The sequence below is a fragment of the Chelon labrosus genome, assembly GCF_963514085.1.
Source record: "Chelon labrosus genome assembly, contig: SCAFFOLD_39, whole genome shotgun sequence".
NCBI lineage: Eukaryota > Metazoa > Chordata > Actinopteri > Mugiliformes > Mugilidae > Chelon > Chelon labrosus.
Genome location: NW_028181538.1, coordinates 292,501 through 317,763, shown reverse-complemented (window position 1 = coordinate 317,763; position 25,263 = coordinate 292,501). Strand labels below are relative to the sequence as shown.

The following is a 25,263-nucleotide window of genomic DNA, read 5'->3' as shown; positions in this document are numbered from 1 at the left end:
ACAGGAGCCGAGAGGAGCCGAGAGGAGCAGAGAGGAGCAGAAACAAGCCGAGAGGAGCCGACAGGAGCCGAGAGGAGCCGACAGGAGCCGAGAGGAGCCGACAGGAGCCGACAGGAGCCGAGAGGAGCCGAGAGGAGCCGACAGGAGCCGAGAGAAGCCGAGAGGAGCCGAGAGGAGCCGAGAGGAGCAGAAACGAGCCGAGAGGAGCCGAGAGGAGCCGACAGGAGCCGACAGGAGCCGAGAGGAGCCGAGAGGAGCCGAGAGGAGCCGAGAGGAGCAGAAACGAGCCGAGAGGAGCCGAGAGGAGCCGACAGGAGCCGAGAGGAGCCGAGAGGAGCCGAAACAAGCCGAGAGGAGCCGACAGGAGCCGAGAGGAGCCGAGAGGAGCCGAGAGGAGCCGAGAAGAGCCGACAGGAGCCGACAGGAGCCGAGAGGAGCCGAGAGGAGCCGAGAGGAGCAGAAACAAGCCGAGAGGAGCCGAGAGGAGCCGAGAGGAGCCGAGAGGAGCCGACAGGAGCCGAGAGGAGCCGAGAGGAGCCGAGAGGAGCCGACAGGAGCCGACAGGAGCCGAGAGGAGCAGAAACAAGCCGAGAGGAGCCGAGAGGAGCCGAGAGGAGCAGAAACGAGCCGAGAGGAGCCGAGAGGAGCCGAGAGGAGCCGAGAGGAGCCGAGAGGAGCCGACAGGAGCCGACAGGAGCCGAGAGAAGCCGAGAGGAGCCGAGAGGAGCCGAGAGGAGCCGAGAGGAGCAGAAACGAGCCGAAAGGAGCCGAGAGGAGCAGAAACGAGCCGAAAGGAGCCGAGAGGAGCAGAAACGAGCCGAAACGAGCCGAGAGGAGCAGAGAGGAGCAGAGGGGAGCAGAGAGGAGCCGAGGGGAGCAGAGAGGAGCCGACGGGAGCCGAGAGGAGCAGAGGGGAGCAGAGAGGAGCAGAGAGGAGCCGAAAGGAGCAGAAACGAGCCGAAAGGAGCCGAGAGGAGCAGAGAGGAGCAGAGGGGAGCCGAGAGGAGCAGAGAGGAGCAGAGGGGAGCCGAGAGGAGCCGAAAGGAGCCGAGAGGAGCAGAGAGGAGCAGAGGGGAGCCGAGAGGAGCCGAAAGGAGCCGAGAGGAGCAGAGAGGAGCAGAGGGGAGCCGAGAGGAGCAGAGAGGAGCCGAGGGGAGCCGAGAGGAGCCGAGAGGAGCCGACAGGAGCCGACAGGAGCCGAGAGGAGCAGAGAGGAGCAGAAACGAGCCGAGAGGAGCCGAGAGGAGCAGAAACGAGCCGAAAGGAGCCGAGAGGAGCAGAAACAAGCCGAGAGGAGCCGAGAGGAGCAGAAACGAGCCGAAAGGAGCCGAGAGGAGCAGAAACGAGCCGAAAGGAGCCGAGAGGAGCAGAAACGAGCCGAAACGAGCCGAGAGGAGCAGAGAGGAGCAGAGGGGAGCAGAGAGGAGCCGAGGGGAGCAGAGAGGAGCCGACGGGAGCCGAGAGGAGCAGAGGGGAGCCGAGAGGAGCCGAGAGGAGCCGACAGGAGCCGAGAGGAGCAGAGAGGAGCAGAAACGAGCCGAGAGGAGCCGAGAGGAGCAGAAACGAGCCGAAAGGAGCCGAGAGGAGCAGAAACAAGCCGAGAGGAGCCGAGAGGAGCAGAAACGAGCCGAAAGGAGCCGAGAGGAGCAGAAACAAGCCGAGAGGAGCCGAGAGGAGCAGAAACAAGCCGAGAGGAGCCGAGAGGAGCAGAGAGGAGCAGAAACGAGCCGAGAGGAGCCGAGAGGAGCAGAAACGAGCCGAAAGGAGCCGAGAGGAGCAGAAACAAGCCGAGAGGAGCCGAGAGGAGCAGAAACAAGCCGAGAGGAGCCGAGAGGAGCAGAAACGAGCCGAAAGGAGCCGAGAGGAGCAGAAACGAGCCGAAAGGAGCCGAGAGGAGCAGAAACGAGCCGAAACGAGCCGAGAGGAGCAGAGAGGAGCAGAGGGGAGCAGAGAGGAGCCGAGGGGAGCAGAGAGGAGCCGAGAGGAGCCGACAGGAGCCGAGAGGAGCAGAAACAAGCCGAGAGGAGCCGAGAGGAGCAGAAACGAGCCGAAAGGAGCCGAGAGGAGCAGAAACGAGCCGAAACGAGCCGAAAGGAGCAGAGAGGAGCAGAGGGGAGCAGAGAGGAGCCGAGGGGAGCAGAGAGGAGCCGAGAGGAGCCGACAGGAGCCGAGAGGAGCAGAGGGGAGCAGAGAGGAGCCGAAAGGAGCAGAAACGAGCCGAAAGGAGCCGAGAGGAGCCGAGAGGAGCAGAGAGGAGCAGAGGGGAGCAGAGGGGAGCCGAGAGGAGCCGAGAGGAGCCGAGAGGAGCAGAGAGGAGCAGAGGGGAGCCGAGAGGAGCCGAAAGGAGCCGAGAGGAGCAGAGAGGAGCAGAGGGGAGCCGAGAGGAGCCGAGAGGAGCCGAGGGGAGCAGAGGGGAGCCGAGGGGAGCCGAGGGGAGCCGAGAGGAGCAGAGGGAAGCCGAAAGGAGCCGAAAGGAGCCGAAAGGAGCAGAGAGGAGCCGAGGGGAGCCGAGGGGAGCAGAGAGGAGCAGAGGGGAGCAGAGGGGAGCAGAGAGTAACTTCCTTTGAGCGATTTCACAAGAAAAACCTGTAAAAAAAACCTTTCAAGGAGTAAAAGACGAGACGTCTTGATTTAGACGTTAAGTTTTCATTTAATTGAACAATTATTCAAAAACATTGTTTTTCTTCACTGAGCTTTTACTGCTTTAATAATGTAAACTGCTTTTATTTTGAAGGTAATGTTCCAATCAGACCTGCAGGTGGAACATAGACAGGGTTCCACAGAGAACATCTTCAAACATCAGAGACAAACAGAATGTCGTCATAGCAACACTGATCAGCTGATTCATTTAAAGGTTATTTAAATCAAAGAGTTCCTCAGGGTTCACATACCATAATATTAATAATACAGTACTTCAGTGGACCTCCTCTATCTGATCACAGCTCATTCTGTCATCTTCTCTCATGTCTCCAGATTTATCTCCATCACTCTTTCACAATCTGAGCCCCATGAATCCTGACATTGTCATCTTGGAATATGATCCATTGATGGAATAACCTGGTCATTCAGTATATTCAGGTAGTCAGCTGACCTCATAATGTTGCTGAACCTACACCTGAGCAACTGCAGCAACCCCAGATCATAGCACTGCCCCCACAGGCTTGCACAGTAGACACTAGGCATGATGGGTGCATCACTTCATCTGCCTCTCTTCTTACCCTGATGCTTCTCCACTATCCTTCCAGTTTTTAATAATGCCTTGGACAGTTCTTAACCCAGTTTTAGTAGTTTCTACAATCTCCTTAGATGTTTTCTCTGCTTGATGCATGCCAATGATTTGACCCTTCTCAAACAGACGACCACAGGATGTGTCTTTAGACATGGTTGTTGAAGGAATGAGAAGCTACTCATTGCATCAGTTGGGCTTAAATAACTTGTTGTCAGCTGAAAGATAATCACCCATGCAGTAATTATCCAACAGGAGGTGAATACCTGTTTGATCCAGGTGGAGACTTTTATTTTGGCGAGGCTGTGTATTATAATTTATTATGAGTCTTGATCGTCTGAGGACAAACCACCTGGTGGTTTGTCCTCAGAGACTCAGACTTTGATGCTGCTGGACTTGGACCCTCTCCTTGATTTGGTTCCTGTCAGAACCAGAGACCGAGGCGTCATCACAGGTGACCCGGGTACCAGCGTCGGCTGGCGGTTCTGCTGCTGAGCCGGCGCCGCCCTCGCCAACCGCGGGGTCCAAGGCGGCGTCTCCTCGGCAACCCTGACAGTGTTCCTGCCGTACAGCCTCCTCTCGTACTGCAGCAGCTGCTCCCAGAAGCCTGCGTTCAGCCTGACGTAGGGCCGACTGTCCTGCACCCAGCGGTGCGCCTGCCGCAGGGTCACGGCCCGGTACCGCATCAGGTACGCCATCACCAGCGCCGGTGAGCGGCTCATCCCGGCGGCACAGTGCACCAGAGTGCCTCCTGCTCGGTTGCCATGGATGCGCTCGGCCACCCGGTCGAAGTGGTCCCCCAGACGAGCGCTGGGCAGGTCGGGGACGGGGACCCGCACGCACTCCACGCCAGGGTAGGCGGGGCAGGCGTGGCAGAGGGTGGCGTTCACGATCAGGGTGATGCCTTTCTGAGAAACTAGCGCCGCGTTCAGGGGGGCGTCGGCTCCGCTGAGGAACAGAGTTGGGGTGATCTGAGAGAGCGCCATCTGCTGGAGATGCAGTTAGCCTAGCTTAGCATGTAGCCTAGAATGAAGAGGACACAGTTAGCCTAGCTTAGCATGTAGCCTGTAAAAAGAGGACACAGTTAGCCTAGCTTAGCATGTAGCCTGTAAAAAGAGGACACAGTTAGCCTAGCTTAGCATGTAGCCTGTAAGAAGAGGACACAGTTAGCCTAGCTTAGCATGTAGCCTGTAAGAAGAGAACACAGTTAGCCTAGCTTAGCATGCAGCCTGTAAGAAGAGGACACAGTTAGCCTAGCTTAGCATATAGCCTGTAAGAAGAGGAACAGGGTTGGGGTAGCTTAGCATGTAGCCTGTAAGAAGAGGACACAGTTAGCCTAGCTTAGCATGTAGCCTAGAATGAAGAGGACACAGTTAGCCTAGCTTAGCATATAGCCTGTAAGAAGAGGAACAGGGTAGCTTAGCATGTAGCCTGTAAGAAGAGGACACAGTTAGCCTAGCTTAGCATGTAGCCTGTAAGAAGAGGACAATTAGCCTAGCTTAGCATGTAGCCTGTAAGAAGAGGACACAGTTAGCCTAGCTTAGCATGTAGCCTGTAAGAAGAGGACACAGTTAGCCTAGCTTAGCATGTAGCCTGTAAGAAGAGGACAATTAGCCTAGCTTAGCATGTAGCCTAGAATGAAGAGGACACAGTTAGCCTATCTTAGCATGTAGCCTGCAATAAGAGGACACAGTTGGCCTAGCTTAGCATGTAGCCTGGAATGAAGAGGACGCAAGTTCCTTGGCTTATGTAGAATCAAGAGGAAACTATTAGCCTAGTTTAGCATGCAGCGTGGAGTGAAGAGGATACAGGTAGCCTAGCTTATGTAGAATCAGGGGTACACTGTTAGCCTAGCTTATGTAGCCTAGCTTATGTAGCCTAGCTCTGTGAGTCCTGCAGCAGCTGTTTTGAAGATAAAAGTTTAAATTTGTTGGTTTTACACCTGAACATGATCGATGATGACGTCACCTGATTAATAACATTAATAATAATAATAATAATAATGATAATGATCTTAACGTGGGTCCATGTGTTACCTGCTGCCTGTCGCTGCTCTCTGGCTCCATACATGGATCTGTTGGAACAGCCAATCACCTCAAGGGTTAAATTTAGCTGAAGACTGGACCTGAAGTCACGTGACTTATTAAAACTAAGAGCAGTGACTCTGAGAACCAAATAATTAAACATAAACCAGCATAAACAGCAGCTCTTTATTGGTGCTTCTTGTTTTCAGGATGTTGTCGGAGCTTTGCTGCTGCTTTCATTCTGGGTGTAATACCTCCTCTGTCCGCTGGGGGCAGCGGCGCACCGACTGAAGACAAGACGACAAGACGAGAATCAGCGAAGAAGAAGAAGAAGTGCCGCTAACAAACAGTTAGCCAGTTAGCTTCCTCCGTGATGGCGGAACTGAACCGACAGCTCCAGGAGTACCTGGCTCAGTCCAAAGGCGCCAAGACCATCTCCCAGTCCAGCTCCAGCACCACGGTGGACCTGGGCGACCCGGAGCCGGTCCCCGGGAGTTGGTTCGGCCGCTGGTCCAGTCCGTGGTCCGGGAGCCGCGGTGGCAGCCCGTCTGGCCCAAGCTCCAGTGGAAACAGCGGCTTTTCTTGGCCGTGGTCGGCCGAGCCGGACCCCTGCCTGCCGGGCTTGAGTCGGCGGCAGCGGCTGGTGGCCTTCGGGGTGTGCGTGTCGTTCTCCGCGCTGTGTTTCGGACTCTCCGCGCTCTACGCGCCGCTGCTGCTGCTCTACGCCCGGAAGTTCGCGCTGCTGTGGTCGCTCGGTTCTCTGTTCGCCATAGCGGCAGCGGCGGTTCTGAGGGGCCCCAGCAGACTGGCCGCCGGCCTGCCCACCTCCCCCGGAGCAGCGCTGTACCTCTGCGCCCTCGGAGGGACCCTGTACGCGGCGCTGAGCCTCCACAGCACCGTGCTGACCGCGCTGGGTGCTGCCCTGCAGGTCACCGTCATCGTCGGCTACGTGGTGTCGCTGTTGCCCGGAGGCAGCGCCGGGATCCGCTTCATGGGAGGGATGGCGGCGTCCGCCATTAAAAGGACCGTCACCGGGAAAACCATGCCGATCTGAGCGGGACCGGGAGCAACAGACCGGGCGGAGCTCCAAGCCTGCGGCAGGTCCCAGACTAGGGGGGGCGGGGGGGCCTCCGGGGGGCCTCCAGGGGGGGGTCTCCAGGGGGCCTCCGGGGGCCTCCAGGGGGGGTCTCCAGGGGGCCTCCGGGGGGCCTCCGGGGGGCCTCCAGGGGGGGCCTCCAGGGGGGCCTCCAGGGGGGCCTCCAGGGGGCCTCGGGGCATGATGAGCTGATTATTATCATATTGATAACTGACTGTTCAGCTTCAATAAAGTTTAATGAGTTCATGTCATTAGTGTAAACAGGTTGTTAATAAAGTTTAAACATGTTGATGGTGTGAATGACTTTGACTGGTTGCCATAACGACAGATTGAAGAGTGAATCTTTATTGTCCACCTCGGTGAAAACACAAACATAGAAATCTGTTACAAAAGGACAAGAAGCTGCGGACCAATCAGACGCTGAGTCTCTACAGTATTATACACAAACGCCACCTCAACCAGTCACATGACCACGGCCAGGACTACCGGCCCCGGCCGCCCCCCCTCGGCACTCCTCTGGGTGGGGGGCCTCCTCTCCTGGGGCCCGGTCCTGGTCCTCCTCCAGGAGCCCAGCCGCCTCGTCCTCCTCGACCAGGGGGACCGTAGCCATCGTCCCTCGGGGGTCGACCTGCAGAGACAGAGACAGAGACAGGTCATCCTCTGAGGACAGGACCAGATTCAACCTCTGAGGACCACGACTGGTCAATGTCTCACCTCCATCAGCCCCGGGGGACTCTCGGTCTCGGGGGTCTCCTGTTCCAGGGCCGTCCTGCCAGGGACGCTTGCGGGGGGGCAGAGACGCCATGTCCATCCCCTGCAGGGACGAGGAGCGCTCCCGACCGGCTGGAGAGGACCCATCATGCATCTGTCCGTCACGGTAACCGTCGTGACCTAAAGACAGGAAAAGAACCCGCCACAATAAGAGTCTGGTCCTCCAGTCCTTCTTCTTCTACTGTTTCAGTTTTCTCACCTCCTCCTCTGGGGGGCCCTCCTCCTCTGGGGGGCCTCCCTCGTCCCCCACCGTCCCAGCCTCGGCTCATCTCCTCTGGGCCGTCGAACACCTCCTCCTGGCCCCCGAACTCCTCAGGGTAGGATCGACCTCCGGGCCGGCCGGGTCCACCTCCTCTGAACCTGGATCAGAGTCACCAAACACATGACTTAAATCTGGGTCTGACAGTCTAGAACTGGTTCTAGTCTATCTAGTCCTGGTTCTAGTCCAGGTTCTAGTCCTGGTTCTAGTCCATGTTCTAGTCCAGGTTCTAGTCCTGGTTCTAGTCCAGGTTAGGTTTCCTGTGTCTCACCTGTCGTCCCTCCGTCCTCTGAACTCCCCCCCTCCGAACCTCTCTTCGGGGCCCCAGTTTCCTCCACTGCCGCCGCCCCCTCCTCTGTGGCCCCCGCCCCTGTGGCCCCCTCCTCCCCCCTGGTATCCTGGTCCTGTTCTCCAGCCCTCCTCTCTGCTGTGGAAATCCTGGCCTCCGTCAAAGTCCTGGGGTCCACGCCGACCCTGCTGGTTGTCCCCCCAGTAAGGCCCCGAGCCCTGATCCAGTCCTCCGGGGCCCTGCCGGTCGGGAGGGCCCATATGGTGGTTGGGTGGTGGCCCGCGGGGGTCTCCTGGGTGAGAAGAGGACCAGGGGTCACATTTAGTCTCTGCTGACTCTGACCTCCAGACCAGCTGGTGGCGCTGTGTCTATTAATGTAATGTGTGAAAATAAATCAGGACCCTGACATGGGTCCCTGAGGGCCCCCTGAGGGCCCCCTGAGGGCCCCCCGAGGGCCCCCCGAGGGCTTCCCATGGACCAGATCCTACCAACAGCAGCATGTTTCCTTGTCTTACCTTTGTTGTTGGGCCCCTGCTGCCCCATCCCATGCATCATGGGCCCCGAGTTCTGACCCTGCAGAGACCAAACCACAGTTAGTACACTACCTGAACATAGCTCCAGGTCTTGGTCCTGGTTCAGATCCTAATCTTGATCCTAAGCCTTATCCTGGACCTGTTCCTTATTCTGGATCTTGATCCTGGTTCTGATCCTCATCCCGGACCTGATCCTGGATCTTTTCTAAATCTGATCCTTATCCTGATCTGATCCTGATCTGATCCCAGTTCCAATCCTGTTTTGATCCCGGTTCTGGTTCTGGTTCTGGTCCTGGATCAGTCAAACCTTGCTCAACTCAAACTCCCTCCCAGGAACTCACCTGGTGCTGCATGTATGGGGGGCCCTGCATGGTTCCATGGTGTCCCTGTGCGTTTCCTGGGGGCCCCTGCATGTTACCATGGGGTCCTTGAATGTTTCCTGGGGGCCCCTGCATATTTCCAGGGGGTCCGTGCATCCCTCCTGGAGGCCCCTGCATGTTGCCCATCCCATAGTTGTTGGGCATGTTGCCATGTGTCCTGGGTGGGGGGCCCATCATCCCACCCTGAATAGGCCCCTGGGGCCCCATCATATTCCCTTGAGAGGGCATCATGCCCCCCTGAGGTGGGGGTCCCTGAGGATCCCTTGGACCCATTCCTCGAGGAGGGGGACCCATCATCCCACCTGGGGGCCCCTGCATCCCTCTGGGGCCCAAATTGTGCGGCCCCTGGGAGCCCATGTTCCTTGGAGGCCCAGGATGTCTCTGCATACCTTGGGGTCCTTGCATGTCTGGGGGTCCCATCATGCCCTGAGGAGGACCCTGGGGTCCAGAAGGTGGTCCCATTTGTCCAGGGGCCATGAAAGGGGGCTGCATGCCTCCAGGGCCCATCGGGGGGCCCATGTTGTTGGACATCTGCTGAGGTGGCATGTTCGGGGGAAAGCCCTGCTGGCCAGGAGGCATGGGGCCCCCAGGACCTCCAGGGCCTGTGAATGGGGGCATGGAACCCTGTCCCTGTGGGGGGCCCATGTTCCCGTCTGAGTTCATCTGGTTCATCCGGTCCATCTTCATCTGCTGCTCCCACAAACAAACACAAACACACACACAAACACACACACAAACAAACACACAAACACACACACAAACACACAAACACACACACAAACAAACACACAAACACACACACAAACAAACACACAAACACACAAACACACAAACACACACACAAACAAACACAAACACACAAACACACACACAAACAAACACACACAAACAGGGTCAGACTTTTAGCTCATACATGATCCTGTGTCTCCATCTAGTGGACTAATGCTGCTACTACACATAATACACAACACAGTCATCTAGTAGTAACAGTTAGCTTAGCATTGATACGTAGCAGCTTAGCATTGATACGTAGCAGCTTAGCATTGATACGTAGCTTAGTATTGATACGTAGCAGCTTAGCATTGATACGTAGCAGCTTAGCATTGATACGTAGCAGCTTAGCATTGCTATGTAGCATCTTAGCATTGATATGTAGCATCTTAGCACTGATACGTAGCAGCTTAGCATTGATACGTAGCAGCTTAGCATTGCTATGTAGCATCTTAGCATTGATATGTAGCATCTTAGCACTGATACGTAGCAGCTTAGCATTGATACGTAGCAGCTTAGCATTGCTATGTAGCATCTTAGCATTGATATGTAGCATCTTAGCACTGATACGTAGCAGCTTAGCATTGATATGTAGCAGCTTAGCATTGATAGATAGCTTAGCATTGATACGTAGCAGCTTAGCATTGATACGTAGCAGCTTAGCATTGATACATAGCTTAGTATTGATACGTAGCAGCTTAGCATTGACACGTAGCATCTTAGCATTGCTATGTAGCATCTTAGCATTGATATGTAGGTTCTTAGCACTGATACGTAGCAGCTTAGCATTGATACGTAGCATCTTAGCATTGATATGTAGCATCTTAGCCCTGATACGTAGCAGCTTAGCATTGCGATGTAGCATCTTAGCATTGATATGTAGCAGCTTAGCATTGATATGTAGCAGCTTAGCATTGCTATGTAGCATCTTAGCATTGATACGTAGCAGCTTAGCATTGCTATGTAGCATCTTAGCATTGCTATGTAGCATCTTAGCACTGATACGTAGCAGCTTAGCATTGATACGTAGCAGCTTAGCATTGCTATGTAGCATCTTAGCATTGTAATGTAGCAGCTTAGCATTGCTATGTAGCAGCTTAGCACTGATATGTAGCATCTTAGCACTGATACGTAGCATCTTAGCATTGATACGTAGCATCTTAGCATTGCTATGTAGCATCTTAGCACTGATATGTAGCATCTTAGCATTGATATGTAGCATCTTAGCACTGATATGTAGGATCTTAGCACTGATATGTAGCATCTTAGCACTGATACGTAGCAGCTTAGCATTGCTATGTAGCATCTTAGCATTGATATGTAGCAGCTAAGCATTGATACGTAGCAGCTTAGCATTGCTATGTAGCATCTTAGCATTGATACGTAGCAGCTAAGCATTGATACGTAGCATCTTAGCATTGATACGTAGCATGCCTTGGTGACTGGTTCCATCTGTGGGAACCAGTGGGTTCCACCATCAATGTTCTTCTGGACGTATAATGTTCTCAACGGTAGAATGTGATGATGTCCAGGGTAAATAAAGTGTGTCTACGTTGTAGCCAGATAAAAACCCAACGTGGAACACTTTGGGTTCTTTGGTTCTCCCCCTGTCCAGATGTAGAGTGTGCCTGGTTCTACTGATTAACACAGAGAACCTCTGTAGAACGTGTGCCGTCACTGACCTCCAGCAGCATGGGGTTGGTGTACTGCAGACTCGCCATCTCCTGCTCGATCTCAGCCTGACTCTTCTTCTTCACGTCCACCTTCTGCTCCACCTTCCGGTCCTTGGACAGTTCTCCAGAGGGGGGCATCATGGGGACTTTGTTCTCGGCCCAGGCCTGTGAGGGAGCCGTGGACATTAGATCTCTGACCACCAGAGGGTCACCAGCAGACAGGTGTTGACCGTTACCTGTTGGAACTGTGCTGGGATGGGTTTGGCGTACGGTACTTTCTTCTGAGGAACCTTCTTGGCGTCTTTCCCCATGACCTCGTCCATGCCCCAGTCCAGACCGGGGATGGACATCTCCACCTCTGGAACCGACTCTTTACCTGGAGACAACAGTTACACCTGAGATTAAGGGGTCCTGACATCAGCTGTGTAAGGACGAGAGGACACGTACTGCTCTGCTCCTGCTCCATGGCGGCCTTCAGCTGCTCCGGGATGCCCATCCCCGGGATGGCCGCCAGACTGTTGGGCTCGATGTCGTCTGCAAACACACACATCAGCTGATCAGCCGGGACGTACCGACACACCGACACACCAAAACACCGACCCGTCAGCTTTGTCCCGTGAGACTCACCGTACTCCACGCCGTCCTCTGACATCCCAGGAAGCAGGTTCAGGTTGTAGCGGTCTCTCATCTTGTCTCCGGGACGGTTCCTCGTCCAGAATTTACTGAGGAGACACAAGAAGACACGTCTGGTTCTACGCACACGTCTGGTTCTACGCACACACACGTCTGGTTCTACGCACACGTCTGGTTCTACGCACACACACACACGTCTGGTTCTACACACACACACGTCTGGTTCTACACACACACACACACGTCTGGTTCTACACACACACACGTCTGGTTCTACGCACACACACACACGTCTGGTTCTACACACACACACGTCTGGTTCTACACACACACACACGTCTGGTTCTACGCACACACACACGTCTGGTTCTACGCACACGTCTGGTTCTACGCACACACACACGTCTGGTTCTACGCACACGTCTGGTTCTACGCACACACACACACACACACGTCTGTGTTGGTGTCATGTGTGTTTAGTCTGTTGTGTGTTCTACGTTGTGTGTTGTGTGTAGTGTGTACCTGCTGCGTGTAGTGTGTTGTGTGTAGTGTGTACCTGCTGCGTGTAGTGTGTTGTGTGTAGTGTGTACCTGGTGTGTGTAGTGTGTTGTACGTTGTGTATAGTGCGCTGAGTGTAGTGTATAGTGTGTAGTGTGGTGTGCGTAGTGTGTAGTGTGTAGTGTGGTGTGTGTAGTGTATAGTGTGTTGTACGTTGTGTATAGTGTGTAGTATAGTGTGTACCTGGTGTGTATAGTGTGTAGTGTGTAGTATAGTGTGTAGTGTGTAGTGTGCGTACCTGGTGTGTATAGTGTGTAGTATAGTGCGTACCTGGTGTGTATAGTGTGTAGTATAGTGCGTACCTGGTGTGTATAGTGTGTTGTACGTTGTGTAGTGTGTGTACCTGGTGTGTATAGTGTGTAGTATAGTGCGTACCTGGTGTGTATAGTGTGTAGTATAGTGCGTACCTGGTGTGTATAGTGTGTAGTATAGTGCGTACCTGGTGTGTATAGTGTGTAGTATAGTGTGTACCTGGTGTGTATAGTGTGTAGTATAGTGTGTAGTATAGTGTGTAGTATAGTGTGTACCTGGTGTGTATAGTGTGTAGTATAGTGTGTAGTATAGTGCGTACCTGTTGTGTGTAGTGTGTAGTATAGTGCGTACCTGGTGTGTGTAGTGTGTAGTGTGTAGTATAGTGTATAGTGTGTAGTATAGTGTATGGTGTGTAGTATAGTGTGTAGTGTGTAGTGTGTAGTGTGTAGTGTGCGTACCTGGTGTGTATAGTGTGTAGTATAGTGCGTACCTGGTGTGTATAGTGTGTAGTATAGTGTGTACCTGGTGTGTGTAGTGTGTAGTATAGTGTGTACCTGTTGTGTATAGTGTGTAGTATAGTGCGTACCTGGTGTGTATAGTGTGTAGTATAGTGCGTACCTGGTGTGTATAGTGTGTAGTACGTTGTGTAGTGTGTGTACCTGTTGTGTATAGTGTGTAGTATAGTGCGTACCTGGTGTGTATAGTGTGTAGTATAGTGCGTACCTGGTGTGTATAGTGTGTTGTACGTTGTGTAGTGTGCGTACCTGGTGTGTATAGTGTGTAGTATAGTGTGTACCTGGTGTGTATAGTGTGTAGTATAGTGCGTACCTGGTGTGTATAGTGTGTAGTATAGTGTGTAGTATAGTGTGTAGTATAGTGCGTACCTGGTGTGTATAGTGTGTAGTATAGTGCGTACCTGGTGTGTATAGTGTGTAGTATAGTGTGTAGTATAGTGTGTAGTATAGTGTGTACCTGGTGTGTATAGTGTGTAGTATAGTGTGTAGTATAGTGCGTACCTGTTGTGTGTAGTGTGTAGTATAGTGCGTACCTGGTGTGTGTAGTGTGTAGTATAGTGTGTACCTGGTGTGTGTAGTGTGTAGTGTGTAGTATAGTGTATAGTGTGTAGTATAGTGTATAGTGTGTAGTATAGTGTGTAGTGTGTAGTGTGCGTACCTGGTGTGTATAGTGTGTAGTATAGTGCGTACCTGGTGTGTATAGTGTGTAGTATAGTGCGTACCTGGTGTGTGTAGTGTGTAGTGTGTAGTATAGTGTATAGTGTGTAGTATAGTGCGTACCTGGTGTGTGTAGTGTGTAGTGTGTAGTATAGTGTATAGTGTGTAGTATAGTGTGTAGTGTGTAGTGTGCGTACCTGGTGTGTGTAGTGTGTAGTATAGTGCGTACCTGGTGTGTATAGTGTGTAGTATAGTGTGTACCTGGTGTGTGTAGTGTGTAGTATAGTGTGTACCTGTTGTGTATAGTGTGTAGTATAGTGTATAGTGTGTAGTATAGTGTATAGTGTGTAGTATAGTGCGTACCTGGTGTGTATAGTGTGTAGTATAGTGTGTACCTGGTGTGTATAGTGTGTAGTATAGTGCGTACCTGGTGTGTGTAGTGTGTTGTACGTTGTGTAGTGTGCGTACCTGGTGTGTATAGTGTGTAGTATAGTGTGTAGTATAGTGCGTACCTGGTGTGTATAGTGTGTAGTATAGTGTGTAGTATAGTGCGTACCTGGTGTGTGTAGTGTGTAGTATAGTGCGTACCTGGTGTGTATAGTGTGTAGTATAGTGTGTAGTATAGTGCGTACCTGCTGTGTATAGTGTGTAGTATAGTGCGTACCTGGTGTGTGTAGTGTGTAGTATAGTGCGTACCTGGTGTGTATAGTGTGTAGTATAGTGTGTAGTATAGTGCGTACCTGGTGTGTGTAGTGTATAGTGTGTAGTATAGTGTGTAGTATAGTGCGTACCTGGTGTGTGTAGTGTATAGTGTGTAGTATAGTGCGTACCTGGTGTGTGTAGTGTATAGTGTGTAGTATAGTGCGTACCTGGTGTGTGTAGTGTGTAGTATAGTGCGTACCTGGTGTGTGTAGTGTATAGTGTGTAGTATAGTGCGTACCTGGTGTGTGTAGTGTGTAGTATAGTGCGTACCTGGTGTGTATAGTGTAGTGTGTAGTATAGTGCGTACCTGGTGTGTATAGTGTGTAGTATAGTGCGTACCTGGTGTGTATAGTGTGTAGTATAGTGCGTACCTGGTGTGTGTAGTGTATAGTGTGTAGTATAGTGTATAGTGTGTAGTGTGTAGTGTAGTGTGCGTACCTGGTGTGGTCGTTGGACCCCGAGCACAGGATGTGTCCCAGAGGGTGCCAGTGTGTATAGTGTATAGTGTGTAGTATAGTGTGTAGTATAGTGCGTACCTGGTGTGTGTAGTGTATAGTGTGTAGTATAGTGCGTACCTGGTGTGTGTAGTGTGTAGTATAGTGCGTACCTGGTGTGTGTAGTGTATAGTGTGTAGTATAGTGCGTACCTGGTGTGTGTAGTGTATAGTGTGTAGTATAGTGCGTACCTGGTGTGTGTAGTGTGTAGTATAGTGCGTACCTGGTGTGTGTAGTATAGTGCGTACCTGGTGTGTATAGTGTGTAGTATAGTGCGTACCTGGTGTGTGTAGTGTATAGTGTGTAGTATAGTGCGTACCTGGTGTGTGTAGTGTGTAGTATAGTGCGTACCTGGTGTGGTCGTTGGACCCCGAGCACAGGATGTGTCCCAGAGGGTGCCAGGCCAAACTCCAGATCATCCCCTCATGAGCCATCTCCATCCCCCCCACCTCCTTCTCCACCCTGACACAAAAACAGAAACAGGAAACAGGAAGTGACTTGTCAGCTGATTAAAGATGGCCGCCCTCAGCGTCACCTTTCCTACCCGGTGTTCCAGAAGAGCAGAGAACCGTCAGAACCTCCGCTGGCAAACAGGCCTTCATGGACAGGATGCCAGGCCACAGCTGGAGACACACACACACACACACACACACACACAGGTCAGGTTAGTGGGTCAGGCTCCGCCCTCGTTACCAGAGCCACTCCCCCTCCACACTCACCTGTGGCCTCCTTCTTGTGTCCTCTGAACACCTGCAGCTCCTCCTTCAGGTTCCTGATGTCAAACAGTTTACACAGATGGTCCCGGGACGCCGTCAGCAGCCAGTTCCCGTTCAGGTTCCACTTCACCTCCATCACCGTGTTCTTGTGGGCGTGGCTGAGGAGAGACGGCGCTCAGTTACAAACGTCCTGCTCTAGAAACTCACTCCAGACGTCTCTGAACCTGGACTCACAGCGTGGCCAGACTCTGTCCCGTCTTCGGGTCCCAGAACTTGATTGGCTGCTGGCTGTCCTTACTCCCCGACACCACCAGGCCTTTGGTGGGATGCCAGTCCACACACTTGACGTCTGCACCGTGACCTGAGCGCACACAGGGGGACATGGGACGTAAACAGGGGGACACGGGAAGTAAACAGGGGGACACGGGACGTAAACGGGGGGACACGGGAAGTAAACGGGAAGTAAACAGGGGGACACGGGAAGTAAACAGGGGGACACGGGACGTAAACAGGGGGACACGGGAAGTAAACGGGAAGTAAACAGGGGGACACGGGAAGTAAACACGGGGACACGGGAAGTAAACACGGGGACACGGGAAGTAAACGGGAAGTAAACAGGGGGACACGGGAAGTAAACACGGGGACACGGGAAGTAAACGGGAAGTAAACAGGGGGACACGGGAAGTAAACAGGGGGACACGGGAAGTAAACAGGGGGACACGGGAAGTAAACGGGAAGTAAACAGGGGGACACGGGAAGTAAACGGGAAGTAAACAGGGGGACACGGGAAGTAAACGGGAAGTAAACAGGGGGACACGGGAAGTAAACAGGGGGACACGGGAAGTAAACAGGGGGACACGGGAAGTAAACGGGGACACAGGAACGGGGACACGGGACGTAAACACGGGAACACGGGACGTAAACAGGGGGACACGGGAACGGGGACACGGGACGTAAACACGGGGACAGTTTGTTCAGACACTGATCCTTTTTTTGACTTTAATCTGAAGACAGTTTTGTATTTTAACTTGAGCTCTGCTGCGTCCTCTCTGGAAGACACATGAAGGACTGCGTCCTGTCTGGAAGACACATGAAGGACTGCGTCCTCTCCGGAAGACACATGAAGGACACCTGTGACCTGGACTCATTAAACTAAAGACGACAGTCTAAAATGAGTGAACTAAATCAAAGATGGCCGCCACCATGAAGACATTAACTGTCCCTGTAATGTCTCCGTCCTTCCTGAAGCTTCCTTGTTGTTAGTGAGTCGGTACCTCGGAGGATCCGCTCCTCATGGCAGCGCAGGAAGTCCCAGATCCGGACGGTCCCGTCGTCAGAGCAGGTGGCGAATTTATTATCTGTGGGAGAAAAACTGGAGACGACAGGAGAAGGACCAGTTAACGACAGACACACAACACAGTCAGGGGCCCCAGTCAGGGGGGGCCAGCAGTCAGGGGGGCCCAGCCAGGGGGGGCCAGCAGTCAGGGGGGGCAGCAGTCAGGGGGGGCAGCAGTCAGGGGCCAGCAGGCAGGGGCCAGCAGTCAGGGGGGGCAGCAGTCAGGGGGGGCAGCAGTCAGGGGGGGCAGCAGTCAGGGGCCAGCAGGCAGGGGCCAGCAGTCAGGGGGGGCAGCAGTCAGGGGGGCCAGCAGTCAGGGGCCAGCAGGCAGGGGCCAGCAGGCAGGGGCCCCAGCAGTCAGGGGGGGCAGCAGTCAGGGGGGCCAGCAGTCAGGGGCCAGCAGTCAGGGGCCAGCAGGCAGGGGCCAGCAGGCAGGGGCCCCAGCAGTCAGGGGGGGCAGCAGTCAGGGGGGCCAGCAGTCAGGGGCCAGCAGTCAGGGGCCAGCAGGCAGGGGCCAGCAGGCAGGGGCCCCAGCAGTCAGGGGGACCAGCAGTCAGGGGGGGCAGCAGTCAGGGGCCAGCAGTCAGGGGCCAGCAGTCAGGGGGGGCCAGCAGTCAGGGGGGGCCAGCAGTCAGGGGCCAGCAGGCAGGGGCCCAGCAGTCAGGGGGACCAGCAGTCAGGGGCCCAGCAGTCAGGGGGGCCCAGTAGTCAGGGGGGGGCCCCAGTCAGGGGGGGCCAGCAGTCAGGGGCCAGCAGGCAGGGGCCCCAACAGGCAGGGGCCCCAACAGTCAGGGGCCAGCAGGCAGGGTCCCCAACAGTCAGGGGCCCCAACAGTCAGGGGCCCCAACAGTCAGGGGCCAGCAGGCAGGGGCCCCAACAGTCAGGGGGGGCAGCAGTCAGGGGGCCAGCAGGCAGAGGCCCCAGTCAGGGGCCCCAGTCAGGCAGGGGCCCCAACAGGCAGGGGCCAGCAGTCAGGGGCCCCAACAGTCAGGGGCCAGCAGTCAGGGGCCCCAACAGGCAGGGGACCCAGCAGTCAGGGGCCCAACAGTCAGGGGCCCAACAGTCAGGGGGACCAGCAGTCAGGGGGGGGCCCCAGTCAGGGGGGGCCAGCAGTCAGGGGGGGGCCCCAGTCAGGGGGGGCCAGCAGTCAGGGGCCAGCAGGCAGGGGCCCCAACAGGCAGGGGCCCCAACAGTCAGGGGCCAGCAGGCAGGGTCCCAACAGTCAGGGGCCCAACAGTCAGGGGGGGCCAGCAGTCAGGGGGGGGCCCCAGTCAGGGGGGGCCAGCAGTCAGGGGGGGGCCCCAGTCAGGGGGGGCCAGCAGTCAGGGGCCAGCAGGCAGGGGCCCCAACAGGCAGGGGCCCCAACAGTCAGGGGCCAGCAGGCAGGGTCCCCAACAGTCAGGGGCCCCAACAGTCAGGGGCCCCAACAGTCAGGGGCCCCAACAGTCAGGGGCCAGCAGGCAGGGGCCCCAACAGTCAGGGGGGGCAGCAGTCAGGGGGACCAGCAGTCAGGGGCCCAACAGTCAGGGGGACCAGCAGTCAGGGGGACCAGCAGTCAGGGGGGGCAGCAGTCAGGGGGGGCAGCAGTCAGGGGCCAGCAGTCAGGGACCCCAGCAGTCAGGGGGACCAGCAGTCAGGGGGGGCAGCAGTCAGGGGCCAGCAGGCAGGGACCCCAGCAGTCAGGGGGACCAGCAGTCAGGGGGGGCAGCAGTCAGGGGCCAGCAGGCAGGGACCCCAGCAGGCAGGGGGACCAGCAGTCAGGGGGACCAGCAGTCAGGGGCCAGCAGGCAGGGGCCCCAGCAGTCAGGGGGACCAGCAGTCAGGGGGGGCAGCAGTCAGGGGCCCAGCAGTCAGGGGTCCAGCAGTCAGGGGTCCAGCAGTCAGGGGGGGCAGCAGTCAGGGGCCCAGCAGTCAGGGGCCCAGCAGTCAGGGGTCCAGCAGTCAGGGGGGGCAGCAGTCAGGGGCCCAGCAGTCAGGGGCCCAGCAGTCAGGGGGACCAACAGTCAGGGGTCCAGCAGTCAGGGGGGGCAGCAGTCAGGGGCCCCAGTCAGGGGGACCAGCAGTCAGGGGGGGCAGCAGTCAGGGGCCAGCAGGCAGGGGCCCCAGCAGTCAGGGGGACCAGCAGTCAGGGGGGGCAGCAGTCAGGGGCCCAGCAGTCAGGGGTCCAGCAGTCAGGGGGGGCAGCAGTCAGGGGCCCAGCAGTCAGGGGCCCAGCAGTCAGGGGGACCAACAGTCAGGGGCCCCAGTCAGGGGGGGCAGCAGTCAGGGGGCCCAGTGACTTTGAACACTTCCTGAAGGGACTTATTTATGTCAGGGGCCTCCTCCACATCCTGTCCAGGGGCCAGAGTCTCCTGTATTTTAGTAGATCGTTAAAGTCATTAACTGATCTTCTACTGATCAAACAGCTCCACCTGCTGGATGCTTCCTGTAATAACACCTGAGATCAGCTGATCAATGACCTCACTGACTGATGAGGTCACTGATCATCTGAGATCAGCTGATCAATGACCTCACTGACTGATGAGGTCATCATCTGGTCTGTTTTCTGAAGCCGAGGTCCAACATCCAGGAACCTTTAATGAACAGGAACCACAGAGTTCCTGATCAAGGAACCCATCGATCAGAGTCTGAACAGGAAGTTACATCCAGAGGTTTTCACAATAAAAGCAGCTGTTTGTGTCCATGAACCAGAGAAGAGTTCAGTTTGACTCATAGTCACTAAATAAACAACACCTTCGGGCCCTGAGCTAAGCTAGGCTAACAGCTTCATCTGTCTGAGCTAAGCTAAGCTAACAGCTTCATCTGTCTGTGCTAATCTAAGCTAACAGCTTCATCTGTCTGAGCTAAGCTAAGCTAACAGCTTCATCTGTCTGTGCTAATCTAAGCTAACAGCGTCATCTGTCTGTGCTAAGCTAAGCTAACAGCTTCATCTGTCTGAGCTAAGCTAGGCTAACAGCTTCATCTGTCTGTGCTAAGCTAAGCTAACAGCGTCATCTGTCTGTGCTAAGCTAAGCTAACAGCTTCATCTGTCTGAGCTAAGCTAGGCTAACAGCTTCATCTGTCTGTGCTAAGCTAAGCTAACAGCGTCATCTGTCTGTGCCAAGCTAGGCTAACAGCTTCATCTGTCTGAGCTAAGCTAAGCTAACAGCTTCATCTGTCTGAGCTAAGCTAGGCTAACAGCTTCATCTGTCTGAGCTAAGCTAGGCTAACAGCTTCATCTGTCTGAGCTAAGCTAGGCTAACAGCTTCATCTGAATAGCCTTTGTGCTAATTTAGGCTAACAGCTTAATCTGTCTTAAACTAGGCTAACATCTTCAGCTGAATACAGTCTTTGTGCTACGCTAAGCTAACAGCTCTACCTGAATAGTCTCTGTGCTAAGCTAGGCTAACCACTTCACCTGAATCTGATCTCTGCGCTAAACTAGCCCAAAAGTTGAACTTCAATCCAGTCTGCTAAACAGTTTAAGTGGCTTTGTGCTAAGCTAGGCTAACAGTTTAAGTGGCTTTGTGCTAAGCTATGCTAACAGTTTAAGTGGCTTGTGCTAAGCTATGCTAACAGTTTAAGTGGCTTGTGCTAAGCTAGGCTAACAGATTAAGTGATTTAATACTGACACTTTGGACTCCCGTACATTCCCTCACATTGACGTTTGACTGAGCTCACTGAGGCTCATGGGTAATGTAGTTTCTCCTTCACACTAACAAAAACAAAAGGCCGAATGTTTCAGGCGACTCACTGAGGTAACAGGAGGTGGACAAAACAATAGGAACATCTGTACAACACCTGTTTACTGGTTCTGGTGGGCCACGCTGAACTGGACCAACCAGAACCAGTAAACCTGTCCAGCCTGGAGGAGGGTGGAGTCTGATGGAGGTGGCAGAGAGACTGTCCAGCTGCATTATGGGTAATGTAGGTTCCAGTGTTTTCAGTGTTCTCGGTGCACACGTGGAATTCAAACTTTATTTAAACAGCTACAGCTGACGTCTAGGTCTTTATTTGTTTTATTGATCCCTGCTAGAACCCAAACCAGCGGGCCTACCAGAACCAGTTGGACATGAAGGAGACCACTTTATTCAACACATCAACCATGTGAGTACAGGAGCCACAGCAGGCACAACATCAACAACAGATCACTGCAGTGTTGCAACAGCACACACTTACATCTGTCATGAATCAACCTCAACAAACACAACATGTGGCTGGCGGGCCGGTGGCGCCCCCGTGTGGCTGACAGCGAGCAGCACAGACTGGCCTGAACTACAGAGAATGTTAGATTGGATATAAACCTGGCTTCTCTAATGGCCTCCTTGTGAGCCTGGAACATCTTCACGTTGTTCATGTTGGACTGCCAGTACTTCACGTAGCCGCCGTGGTCCGCCGTCAGCATCCACATGTCGTTGTGAGACCAGGTCATGGCCCGGACCGGACTGTCATGGGCCTGTGGGGGGGCAGAGGGAGGGAGGGGGGGGCAGAGGGAGGGGGGGTTAGCTTATCACTGTAACACTTTATGGTTCAGCCCAGTTCCTTGTCTCCAGAGGTGCTCTCAGGGACCTCTAGAGATGTGTGATCATGTCAGAGGTTGTTTGGGATCTTAATCTCATCAATCAACCTCCAGACAGACTGATCCAGAGAGACTCCTCCTCATCATCATCAGGGTGATGAAGGCTGGATAAACCATGGTGTGTTGGGTTTGAGTGACAGGTGGAGCAGGTTTAAACAGAGACAGGTGGGTCAGGATCAGTCTGTGTGGACGTCGGTGGTCTCTGGAGCGTCAGTCCAGCGTACCACCGTAGCAAACACCTGGATGGCGCTCTGACGTGAGTTTACCTGAAGAATGGTCTCAAAGTTGAAGGTGAGTCCGTTCCACAGCGTGAACTCTCCGCTGGACGCCCCCGTGACGAGACGCCGTCCCTCAGGAGTCCACTGGAGACGCAGAGACACAGAGACCAGGTCACCCACTGATCTGAGACCAGGGTAAACAGGAAGTGACACGGCGGCAGCGACTCACCCTGATGACAAACACGGGACACTTGACTTTGTTGGTGGAGGTGCGGACGAACTTGGTGGTGACGGCGTTCATGGGGTTGTTCAACATGCCAATGGGAGGAACCAGCTGCAAACAGGAAGTAGTCAGAGGTCAAGAGGTCACTGAGACGTCAGACTGATCAGACTCACTCTATCGCCCTCTGGGGGCGGAGCCAAGACTCACGTCGTTATAACAGCCTGCATCGGGTTGGATGGCTCTGAAGTCTCGATGGTCGCGCTGCCACAGGCGGTTCTGTAGAGAAGACACACTGGAGTTCACCTGATTCTACCACAGGTAGGACCACAGTCGTCCTACGTCCTACCACAGTCGTCCTACCAGTCGTTCTACGTCCTACCACAGTCGTCCTACCACAGTCGTCCTACCAGTGTGATCCTACCATGCCCTACCACAGTCGTCCTACATCCTACCATGTCCTACCACCTACCGTCCTACCACAGTCGTCCTACGTCCTGCCATTTGTCCTACCTCCTACCGCCCCACCACAGTCGTCCTACCAGAGTCGTCCCACCACAGTCGTCCTACCTCCTACCACAGTCGTCCTACCACATTCGTCCTACCTCCTGCCACAGCCGTCCTACCAGTCGTCCTACCTCCTACCACAGTCGTCCTACCTGCTACCGTCCCACCACAGTCGTCCTACCTCCTACCGTCCTACCACAGTCGTCCTACCACAGTTGTCCTACCTGCTACCGTCCCACCACAGTCGTCCTACCAGAGTCGTCCCACCACAGCCGTCCTACCTCCTACCGTCCTACCACAGTCGTCCCACCTGACTAGACTGCTGTCACGTCTCTGAGACGTCTCCATGTCATTCATGTGTAGTTCAGACAGAGGGGTGACCCCTGGGAGGGGTCAGTGGTGGTGTGGAGAACGTACCTCCAGGTATCTGATGACAGACGGGTTGTAGTCGATGGTTTTGCGGTTCACGGCCTTCCTCATGCGCTTCCCATCAAAGGTGAGCTGCTGCATGGCCTGCTGCTGGGCGAAGTCCGGCCTCTTGTAGAACACCTGCCGTGGCGCCTGGTGCTGGAAGCGCGGCATGTGGAAGAACCGCTGTGGCGAGCCGATGTCCGTCGCCATGGTGACCAGCTAAGCCTGCAGAACCCAAGGTGTACGTCAAACAAAACCAGCTTGTCCTGTTCCTGGTTTGTAATCAAACTGAAGCTGAACCAGCGGCTGGTGTTACTGGGCCCGTCCTGGTCCAGTCCTGGTCCAGTCCTGACCTAGAGAGGAGCCTGAGGGGACACTCAAGACATGCTCAGGTGTCGACTCCACATACACCTTCATGCTCTGATGCTAACCACTGCTAAAGGTTGCTAACACCCACTTGGAGCGGGACGTTACTTCTTCATTACCTCGTGGTCTGAGCATCATGTCTGGGGTCTCACGCTGACTCTGCCCTCAGCCGACAATCTGACTGCACTCTGGACGAGTTCAGATGCTCAGCGACACTTCACCTCAACCTAATGGGGATGCTAGTTAGATACTGATGCTAATGCTAAAGGCTAGCATGTGAGCGCTGGTCTTCAGCAGTCTAGAGGATTGTCTATGATCACTGAGCCTTCACAGAAACATCTGATCAGAGCTGGAACTATTAATCAACCACCACAAACTACTTTATCTGAACCCGACTGAATGGAGCTAACATTTTAATAAATGTACAGGCTGAATATTATGCAGAGGCACACGTAACATCTCGAGTGGTTTGGTTGAACATGACAGGAAAAGAGTGGAGCAATGAGTTTACGGTGCCGTTAGAGTGGCTGTTATTAAATGTAGCCCGCTGACTCGTGTCAAAATAATAGGAACATGTGTCAGTTCAGTAGTTCTACACAGAAACCAACACTAAACCCCAGGAGCTTCATGTGTCCACTAGTGTACCCAATGAAGTGGCCAGGGAGAGGAGCAGGAATCGGATTCTTCCTGCTCATCAGAATAATTCAGCTTTAAACCTAAAGAATAATTCAGCTTTAAACCTTTAAACCTTCAGAATAATTCACCTTTAAACCTTTAAACCTTCAGAATAATTCAGCTTTAAACCTTTAAACCTTCAGAATAATTCAGCTTTAAACGGGAACAACCGCGTCACAGGGTCAGAGGTCATGTGAGGACAGGACACTGAGACACCCCGTGGACACTGAGGCTGTAGGAAACGAGCCAGTTTAAAGCCAGACTGTCCTCCTCTCACTCTGCAGGTAAACAAACTGTCTGATGACTCCACAGGAGAACACCTGAGTCCGAGCAGCGGGACAACGGAGCCAGAACTGGCCGCAACACGAGGTGATCCTCGCGCAGCTGCAGCTACCTGAGCTCGTGCTAAGCTGCTGGGAGCCCAGACACACTCCGACTACGGATTTAAATGATGAGCCTTGGTTACGTCCACGTGATGTTCACGATTCTCTCTTCTCCAAACCGCCCCGCTCACAATTTGAACGCGTTTCGTCCCTGATGCTAATGCTAACGCGGCTAACCGTTAGAGCTCCAGTAAACAACCCGCTGTTCCTCGCAGACACACTGTGACTCTGAGCTCGGTAAAGGCGCACCTACACCAGCCAGCCAGGTGCTGGGGAGTGTGCGGGGGTATGTGCGGGGGTATGTGCGGGCTTCAGGGCAGCTCCGCGGTGTCTGATGAGCGGAGTTAAATGGCGGCCCGGCGCTGGTCGTCACAACAACAACGCGCTGCGGCTACGAACACTCACCGACAATCTCCGCAGCAGAGCTAGCTATCTAGCGGTCATGAACTGGCTAGATTCTCCCGGAAAGCTTCTCTCTGAAGAAACATGAGCGTCTCAAACTTTATTCAACTGAGATTTAAGCAGCTTTATCGTTTTAGCCACCAGCAGACTCCATCTTGACGCCTCTTCTTCTCGGCTCTGCTGAAAGGCATGCCGGGAAATTTTCATAACCGCCGGGAGTGCGCGGCGTCATCGCGCAAAGGATTCTGGGAAAATAAGTTTTACTGGTTTTACTCTCATACAGTCTTTGGTTTATTGGTTTTAGTCCATCATTAATCATTAATTCATTCATAGAACATAATCGTTAGTTCTATAAAACAATGTAATGACAGAAGTTATAATACTGTGCTAACATACAATATGTTTACTGATTTATTTTTTGATTATTTTATTCTTTGAAGGTTGAATGTGTTCATTTTTATTTTATTTACTTTGAAGGTTAAACGGTTTATTTTATGTTATTTAAGGTTAAATATGCATATTTTAAATGTTAAGTTTATTGTTTAATGTAAAACCACTTCATTATATGAATTTATTTTATGGCAGTTAAAACCGCCTATTCTAATTAAATTTATTTTATTTATTTTTTAAGGTTAAAG

The 25,263-nt window shown here is 53.8% G+C and overlaps 3 protein-coding genes across 4 annotated transcripts; 1 reads left to right on the top strand and 2 right to left on the bottom strand.

Moving 5' to 3' along the window:
• Positions 1–2,390: 2,390 nt before the first annotated feature.
• Positions 2,391–5,626, bottom strand: LOC311509931 (dual specificity protein phosphatase 18). Of its 2 annotated transcripts, XM_084575384.1 has the most exons (3): positions 5,505–5,626; positions 5,263–5,300; positions 2,391–4,249 (listed from the first exon to the last, which is right to left on the bottom strand). In XM_084575384.1, the coding sequence occupies exon 3, from the start codon at positions 4,210–4,212 to the stop codon at positions 3,601–3,603; it is 612 nt and encodes a 203-aa protein (XP_084431510.1). In that variant the 5' UTR covers positions 4,213–4,249; positions 5,263–5,300; positions 5,505–5,626; the 3' UTR covers positions 2,391–3,600. The 2 variants fall into 2 exon arrangements, with proteins under 2 accessions (XP_084431510.1, XP_084431509.1); XM_084575383.1 differs by lacking the exon at positions 5,505–5,626 and having other exon boundaries at positions 5,263–5,386.
• Positions 5,617–6,359, top strand: sft2d3 (SFT2 domain containing 3). The gene has a single exon (XM_084575382.1). It carries the CDS (start codon positions 5,624–5,626, stop codon positions 6,302–6,304), a length of 681 nt encoding a protein of 226 aa, XP_084431508.1. The 5' UTR covers positions 5,617–5,623; the 3' UTR covers positions 6,305–6,359.
• A 316-nt stretch (positions 6,360–6,675) lies between these two features.
• On the bottom strand, positions 6,676–24,966 carry wdr33 (WD repeat domain 33). Its single transcript, XM_084575381.1, has 21 exons — positions 24,629–24,966; positions 22,806–23,024; positions 22,092–22,160; positions 21,891–21,995; positions 21,710–21,805; positions 21,169–21,320; positions 16,824–16,921; positions 15,784–15,910; positions 15,553–15,707; positions 15,378–15,456; positions 15,185–15,295; positions 11,650–11,744; positions 11,470–11,556; positions 11,259–11,398; positions 11,032–11,187; positions 8,540–9,268; positions 8,181–8,238; positions 7,648–7,957; positions 7,317–7,477; positions 7,061–7,237; positions 6,676–6,974 (listed from the first exon to the last, which is right to left on the bottom strand). The coding sequence occupies exons 2-21, from the start codon at positions 23,007–23,009 to the stop codon at positions 6,829–6,831; spliced, it is 3,255 nt and encodes a 1,084-aa protein (XP_084431507.1). The 5' UTR covers positions 23,010–23,024; positions 24,629–24,966; the 3' UTR covers positions 6,676–6,828.
• Positions 24,967–25,263: the final 297 nt, after the last annotated feature.

Bases quoted from the DNA above. Each gene is read 5' to 3' on its own strand.
- sft2d3 (XM_084575382.1), top strand. From the start codon at position 5,624: ATGGCGGAACTGAACCGACAGCTCCAGGAGTACCTGGCTCAGTCCAAA.
- wdr33 (XM_084575381.1), bottom strand. From the start codon at position 23,009: ATGGCGACGGACATCGGCTCGCCACAGCGGTTCTTCCACATGCCGCGC. The intron at 15,457-15,552 runs GTGAGTGTGGAG...GTGTGTCTCCAG, and splicing joins ACACAAGAAGGAGGCCACAG to CTGTGGCCTGGCATCCTGTC. The intron at 9,269-11,031 runs GTCAGTGACGGC...TTGTGGGAGCAG, and splicing joins CCAACCCCATGCTGCTGGAG to CAGATGAAGATGGACCGGAT.
- LOC311509931 (XM_084575384.1), bottom strand. From the start codon at position 4,212: ATGGCGCTCTCTCAGATCACCCCAACTCTGTTCCTCAGCGGAGCCGAC.